The sequence below is a fragment of the Papilio polytes genome, unplaced genomic scaffold, assembly GCF_000836215.1.
Source record: "Papilio polytes unplaced genomic scaffold, Ppol_1.0 DF821067.1, whole genome shotgun sequence".
In the NCBI taxonomy this organism is placed as follows: domain Eukaryota; kingdom Metazoa; phylum Arthropoda; class Insecta; order Lepidoptera; family Papilionidae; genus Papilio; species Papilio polytes.
The window spans coordinates 1,444,825-1,453,455 of NW_013528137.1; the positions used below are offsets into that span (position 1 = coordinate 1,444,825).

General features: G+C 32.2%; 1 protein-coding gene across 1 annotated transcript in view; it reads left to right on the top strand.

Annotated features, from left to right (window-relative positions):
- Positions 1 to 4,215: 4,215 nt before the first annotated feature.
- Positions 4,216 to 8,631, top strand: part of LOC106109656 (chitooligosaccharidolytic beta-N-acetylglucosaminidase) — a gene marked incomplete at its 3' end in the record, with an annotated part of 11,016 nt that continues 6,600 nt past the window's right edge. Inside the window, exons 1-3 of the mRNA XM_013291240.1 lie at positions 4,216 to 4,301; positions 4,530 to 4,627; positions 5,533 to 5,739. Of these exons, the coding sequence (XP_013146694.1) occupies positions 4,296 to 4,301; positions 4,530 to 4,627; positions 5,533 to 5,739 (311 nt within the window). The remainder of the gene's footprint in view (positions 4,302 to 4,529; positions 4,628 to 5,532; positions 5,740 to 8,631) is intronic.

Sequence of the window (8,631 nt, forward strand, 5' to 3'; positions counted from 1 at the left end):
TATTTTTTTTATTGAACGGCAGTAAATACAATGATCACTGAATCTTATATCAAATGGTACTATTTCCTGATTGCTCGCTTTTCATCATAACATAACAAATGTACGAAAACTCGATGACAATTCCTTAGATTTCTGGGTTCATCAGATGTCCCGTTAGACGTTTATCCCCATAAAACTACGACAAGGCTTCCTGGATTGTTATTATATTTTATATTACTAATTAGAGTAATTGACTCGTGTTTCATTTTTTAGTATATATGTATTCAAGGTTGTCAAGATAATTAATTTACTTGCAAAACGTACATGTATGTTGTTATTTTCTGCATTAAATCCAATACGAAGAAAGAAAGTAACGTTGATATATGTAATGGAATATTTATGTTATTTGATATGTTTTTATCTTTGACAGTAATAATTAATTGAAGTTCTGCGTAGTTTTCATGCGTTATAAATACGAAATGATATGTCATTGTATTTTTAAAACATTGTATGTCGCGTACCGATAGTGTGGGTGAAGGAGGTGTCCCATTTGTGTAATCTGTCTTGAACATTTTGGCTACGGTGCTATTGACGTCACGGGAACGGAAAACGAAGGGCTATTCGTGTATTCATCTATTAATAATTGAGCTATAAATCGTATAAACGCATAGGTAATTTTTTGTTACTGTTGTTTTTAAATCAATTCTAATTATCTTATTTTGGATAGTAAATTTAGTTTTACATTATTGATTATTTTAAAAAACAATGATTTTAAGTCAATTGTGCAGCGCCAATTAGCTCAAGACTTGTCTTGAATTGACCTTACGATCAATTGTTCTCGCTCTAGTTGACTTAAATCTTGAACTGGCCGGTCAGAATAATTGAGTGAATTTTAAAAACTAATATGATCCTTGCCTCCAAGGTTTTTAGGAGAAAGGATGAATTATTTATTAGTAATAAATTCTTCGATATTGAATCATACGTAGAATATACTTTACATTGCTTATTTTGTGAGTTGGTAATCTCATTGGTGTAGTAAACAGCCAGCAATGTTCTTCAATTTTGCGAACATTTCGAATTAAAAACGAGTTGTGCGGTAAAAACGCGGATCTCCCGCCAATTCTCGTGCAGCGAGGAGCGTGCCTCGCGTCGGCCAATCAGAGTGGTTCGCGCTACAGACTCGCGCGCGCGCATTTATTGAAACATTAAAAATGTTTCCTAACCGATGGCATTTGCTAAACAATAACAAAATAACTTGATACTATCCGGTATCGACATCTCATTCAAATCATTCTCGACCTTCGCGTCGTGAACAACACTCGCGTTGCACAACAAATAAAATAAAATATAGTTTAAATAAAAGTGCAAAACCTAAGTCCGGTTTCGTTCCCTAGCCTGTTGACTTCGATGGGGCAAAATAAAAACAAAACCGTTTTCTCGGGATGATACTGTTGCGAGCTTGAATTGTAACTTTTGTTGTTGGTGAATAAATAAGTTAATTCCAGTAAAAAAAATTAGTAAAAGTGTCATCGTTTAAAATATTGTAGAAAAAGTGTTCTGAAAACTATACATTGCTTTTTACTTTTGCAAAAGTAAGTTATAGTTTTTTATGTAGCGATTAAAGATACATGTAAATCGTTTTAAAATACAAAACTACAACGTGAGTATTTTTATCTATCCATTTATTACTTTGATATCGCATTTTAGAGATATTGTTTTTCGATAACATGTGAATATTATATCTATTCAAATGCTATCATATTTTCGACATTTCAATAACTAAACAATAACTCGCATGACAGTTATCTTACTCCTTACTAATGTAAATGCGAAAGTTAAGAATGGATGGATGGACGTATGTCAAGAACGACCAATAACTTTATTTAAATATAATTAAGTACATATTTATAAATTAAGTAAATTAAGAAACGTATGCATTGTTGTTCTTTTACTCTAAAAAACTGTCGCGAGGAAAATCCACTGGTATTTACAAGTTATTAAAAAAAACACGCGTAAGTAATCTTCTTTAAATGTAGCATGTTCGTGGGCTGTTTAGTAACTTATGTTAAAAATACGTATTTCGTGATTTTATCTGCCGCTCCGCAATACGTTCAATCCTAATAATTTTAGAGTAAAGTCGACAAATCCCCACTTTAATTCGATATAATCTTTTTAACTACAACAAAAACTAGGAACTTAATAATAAAAAACGAAGTTTAAAGATTTATTTATAAAGGAAGTTAAGATGACAATTTCCTTTTGAACGCTTTCTAAATCTTACCTCGTTAGAGAGAAAATTTAAAATTATCTCTGGCGATCCTGTTGCCATAGATATTAAAAAGCATTTAGTGTACAATAGCTCGCCCAGACAGGTTGGTCACGACTATCAACAAGTATTTAATGTATTCAGTAGAAAGTATACGCATAATGGAACGCAATTTCTTGTCAATGAAAGTTTTTTTGCACGCCCGCTTTGTTTTAGATGTAGGTTATCTAAACATAATGATGTTTTTTGAAATAATTTGACCTTGTTTTATGATTATTTCTCATTTTATTCCTTAAAAATGTATCTGATTTTGACTATAAATGTATTACACAAAGATGGCTATATGCTTTCAGTTTGAACTCATGATCGAATGACATGACCGAAATGGTGAATAATAAATCGATTTGGAATATAGAAATCTCTTGTTTGTGTAGAGAACACATTATTTGTTCTGTCACTAATTCTTCATACAGATATATTTATAAAATACTAGCTCGCGACTTCGTTCGTGTGGTCTTAGAAAACATACGAACTATGTAAATAACAAAAAACTGCGTATCCCTCGGGAATCAGACAATTTTCGGGGATGAACTTTATCCCATGTGTACTCCAGACTTTGTTTTATATCTGTGCCAAATTTCAATACACGTTGAAGCGTTGCAGAATTCGAGTTATCATTAAAAAACAAAAATAATGTATCCCACGGGAACTATACCTAATTCGGGGATATAAAGTAGCGTATGTGTTCTTCCAGACTATGCTCAACATCTGTGCCGAATTACATGAAGATCCGTTCAGTCGTTTCGGCTACAAACTCTAACAAACATTCATCCATCCATCTAAACATTCGCATTTATAATATAAAAAAGTATGAATATTTTATTTTATTATAATGCCAGATATGCACGGAAGTTGTCCAAGTGTTGGTTCCGATAGCACACAATCGTGATTCGTGATAGAGGCGCGTGCCGGCCCGTTACTCGCGCGTACGTCCATATTTGTGCAATGTGTATGCATAATTGTATACCTTTTGTAACAATTTATTACAAAGATCGTTAAATCGTGTTGTTATAATTGCATGAAGTTTTTTATAAAACCATTAAAACTGTTAAAGTAAGGAAAAGAAAAGATATGAATAAAGTTTGTAATAAATTTTTCTAAGATTTCGTTTTAAAACTGGATTATTTTTTTAATCTGTGTATTAGAACTATCGAACCAGACGAAAACTTCGGTTGTGGGTTCATTAAAAGTCTATTTTCCGCTGTTTCTGTGAAGTTGCGGTTATTTCCACGTACCCACCGATCCATTAAAACCATTGGTTTTTAACTCTGACATATAAAATGTATTTATGATGTACGATTCGGTTACGCGCAATAATTTCGCAACGTAGTTTTTGCACTGTAAAAAATTAATGCTATAAAATTTGCACAACTTAGGAAAAAAACTTAAGACAACCCGATCATTCGATGTTCCTTCACACGGCATACGGAAAAATATTAAAAAAAATTGATAAGTGATTAAAAGCATATATCAAAGTTTTTAAATGACTTCCAAAATAAATAACGGTTGATATGTTGTATATGTCTGAATTTTTATAACTCAAGAGACGGTAACACTATAGAAAAATTGCAACTAACACTAATATATCTAGCAATGATTTTTACATAGAAATATCTTTACAGCTGTATTGTAATACTATATATTGTATTGTATATCCAAGTAACCACAGTGCGGCCGCGTAAATCAATGCCGTATGAACATCAAATTATATGCCGTTCGTTATATGCATTATATGTAATAACCGGAAACTACCACTTGCAGTAAATATGAGCGAATACTTGATAACCAACGATTCTCATTCAAGAATGATATTACATTGAATGTACACGGTTATATAAAATTATTTTTATAATTGTAAAACGTTTTAATACAAATTATTATTGTTATTCTAATATCGTGATGATGATGATATTCTCCGTAACACTTCAACAATGAAGCTTTACCGAGAGTGTGGTTGTAAGTGACTGGCAATACCGAAATTATTCTGAGTATGCGGGTAATTATTGTAATGACTCTTGCCGTCTATACTAGGATTATCACCATTAATATCTGGTAGACAAATATTATTCTTAAATGTTTATACAACCATCTAGTAATCAAGTTTCTTGAATCGTTTTAAAAATCGAAATGACATTAATCGATTCAATTCGATTCGAATTGTAGTATCATTCCGTTTTAACTCTTACTGTTGATTGGTTTTTTAATTCCTTATTAATTGTTTCAGATGATGGGCTGGCACTGGGTACTGTTAGCTACAGTACTTGTGCAAACTGCGCAAAGTGATGATGTACACAGCTTAGCATTTAATGTAGACACATATGAGTAAGTTTAGATCAATTTTAAAATTAATTTTTATTATAATACCTATCATAAACATCCAATGTTAAACTTATGTATTACTTATCTTACTTATCAAATGTTTTTGTTTGAAGTAAATGTTTAAATTTAAATAAAGAGAACAAAGTGAGTAGCCTATTTGTTCTTCCAGACTCCCCACTACATCTATAACAAATTTCATCGAAATCCATTCATTCGCTTAGGCTACAAACTTTAACAAACATCCATCCATCTAAACTTGCGCATTTATAATATTAAGTATGAAGTATGATTACAACCTTTTTGTATTATTGAATTCTATTTATTACTGCGAATTCTAATGTAGTTTAAAAAGCTCTATAAAAATACGACTCACGTATGTTAATTACGAAACACTTAAGCTAGAGATTAATAAAAGTAATTTTCTGAATTTTATGTCTTGTCAACGTAAGGGATAATAAAAAGTTGTTAATACTATTAATAAAATTACAGCGTAAGTATGGTTATTTGAGTTAAGAAATGTGTACATCGGAATTGCTTTCAATTATATTTAGTGTTTATGTGAAATATAAAACATTTAATGGATCTCAAATTCTTCGTTTCGATATTAGAGATACTTGATATATCTTATAGACTTTAATTTAGATTTGTAGAATTATTACTACATTATGTAGTTGTAATCAGTTCATACCAGTGACTTTTCCAAAATAGAGTAAATTCAAAAAGGCTTCGTGGCCCTATACCTTGATATTATTAATAACTAACACTGAACTACATCTAGTGAGATTTATAAGACATAACCTATAGATGATAGAATTATTTGGAGGACGAGAACCCAGTGCACCAATACTACGGGCGTAGGATAAGGTAAGGGAGATAAGATGGGAATTACATTAAAAACTTTGTTGCAGACCATCATGGGTATACAAATGCGATCCGGAATACGGATGCGAGAGGTCAGACCAACCGTCTCAAGGTCACACCGTGAATGCGACGAACGTCTACCAGAGCTTGGACCTCTGCAGAACTGTGTGCGGTCGCTTCGGCGGCATATGGCCAAGACCAGTCACTGCCTCATTGAGTCCAAACACAGTTAAAATACATCCCAATTACATCAGGTATGTTGTTAAACTTTGTAGTGTTAAAAATACTTTACTATGCCCAAAAAAAATTAATACGCAGTAGGGGAAATATTCTCTATCTATCCGTCCCCTTCTTTGTTGATTAAAGGCAACGCGTTTGTAAATGCGATTCTCAATGGGCAGTGGTACTTATTTTGGTGCCGCTTGCTCTTTTGTTACCTTATACTATAAAAAATTGATAGCTAATTGAGGTACCAACTGGTTATTTGTTATACCTATCGCTACTGGTTAACTATAATGTATACTAATATTATAAAGTAATATGGAATAACTCAAAAACTACTGGGCAGATTTAAAAAAATCTTTCAATGATAGAAAGGTAAATTATCTGTAAGTAAAATAGAGTTTATTTTTTATTTGTTTGGTTACATTTTTCGCGGATAAAGTCTGGTATACATTTACACATATCTAGTAAACATAGTATAGTTTATATTTTGTTGATCTTGTCAATTCTCCGTGTATATGATTAAAAATGAAGAGGTCTTCTATGTTACTTTGAACAATAAAATTAAAAGCCATTAAATGAACATAAAAACAGCATTGCTAACGGATACACACGACGATATGGAACCGGTAATGCTTTATCAGACACGTTTGTTCTGCTGCAAATCGTTTTTTTTACTTTCGTTAGTAATTAGCGTGGAACGGGTAACTATTTATTGTCGAGCGAAACTAGGACACAGCGAATTGATAATATCGCGATTATACCTTGTGAGAAATTCCCTTGAAGGTAATATGTGAATACAAAGTATGAAAATATTAAATGGTTACACACACTATGTAAGTAATTTGTAAGTCCCATTCTAATTTTAATATTTTTGACCGACATCCCAAAAGAAGCTTCACAGTTCGTACTCGTATGTGTATGTTACGGCATAACTCCGCCCCTTGTAGACAGATTTTGAAAATTTTTTTTTTTATCCGCAAGGTAGTGCAGCTGCACCGGATCCGACTTTTTTTGTTTATCTTTAGAGTCAAAGACTACTGCGTAGTAAAATAGTTTTTTTACCATAAGGAAAGACAAAGTTCTGTGAAAAAAGATAGTTGCCATAGACTTGGATGTTTTGTAATCAATTTATCTGACTAAACACCACGTTTTAATATGAGGAGATAATAATTACATTATCTTTTTATTTCTTCCACTGATAAGGTCACATACGATAACCTATAATAAAAATACATAGTAGTTATCGTAAGTGGAAAGTTCACAGTAAAACCGGCAACGGTTTTCCACAGTTTTATTAATAATTTTCCTTAATATCTGTAATAAGAAAGATTCAAACCACATTAATTTACTTATGATATAATTACGGTAGAGACGATGGGGACATAAACCAGAAAGTGTTAAAAATGAATGTGGATGGCTATAAAGGAAGAGAAGACCGAAGAAAGTATGGATGGATTGTGTGAAAGAGGATATGCTTAAGAAATGAGTGGATTCAGATATGACGGCTGATAGAGATGTATGGAAGAGCAGTACATACTGTACCGACTCTCCATAAGGGATGAGGGCAAGTTGATGATGATTTTTACGGTAGAGATTTTTATCAGTGTTTTACACATTTTTAAAGCTTAAATACAGCTTTAATTAAATACTTCAATGGCATTTCATTTGCTCTATATTGACCAGCATTCAGAGATTTGTAACCAAAGAAACATTGTGCTCTACGAGTATAAGACAAACATCTGAATGACGTGGGTGTTACGCAATCTTATGACGGTCGAACTGTGCCTTCTAACAATATACGCATAATATGTGGCCGATATGTTGCGAGATACAAACGAGATTAGGGTAACCATGTCGACGGATAAATAGGAAAATGGCAATATTCAAAATATATTTTTTTACAAGACAAGCATTTCAGTTTTCTATTAAAAAGACGATGTAGTTACACTATTTTCCAAACTATTTTAATTTTGATTAGTCTTTCAAAAAAAAAATAATTCTAAAACGACATTAGTTGAGTACAATAATAAAACCCTACAGAATTTAAAATATACTGATAATAAAAGGTGATCAAGACACTAAAGCAAATTATAATTTTTCTTACATAATGTTGCTCCTCTGATTGCGTTCACATTACCGAGAAATATGAGATTTCCACTTCATGCAATCTTGTCATCTGTTTGTAACATTGTAATCTTATGTAATAATAGTTGTTGTTGACTTTTAATTCGTCTATCAACATAAAATAAATGTTACCTTTTAATAAGTTAATGAAATCACATTTTTATAACTGATTCTAGATCATAACTTTGACTAGAATTATTTTACACAAAAGATGTTATGATTTACATGATTACATTATTTACAAAAAAAGTAAATGAAGATAATTCCTTGGTAATGCAAACATACTTTATTTTATTGGCGGATCTGTGCTGCCCTGTTGTTCCCGTAACACATGTTTTAGTCAGGGACCTGTCAAGGAGCTGGTGTATCTTTATTCCTTGACTAGCTGTTGCTCGCGACTTCGCCCGCGTGAAATAACAAATATAACCTATTACGTTCGCCCTTTTTTTCAACCTATTACCAAAAGTATTAACTTAGTAGTAATCTACGTACTAACAGAAATCTACCGATGCAAGATTCCAAATTTCTAAGCCCGGAACAACAAAAAAGTGTGTGTTTACGCTTTATTTTAATAGTATAGTATAGATTACAGTTTGTATCAGTTTTTTGAGTCTAATTTAAAAAGAAAGTAAAATAGTGTAACTAATGTAAAAAAAAGTACTAAATGATGGTAACCCTAGTAGTTAAAAAAGATAAGTGTAGAGAACGCTGCAGGTGTCTAGAGAGCGTCTATCTATTCTCGGCCTCCTGTGACATCGGCGGCGTCACGTCGCGTGACACTTCGCAGAACATCTAAT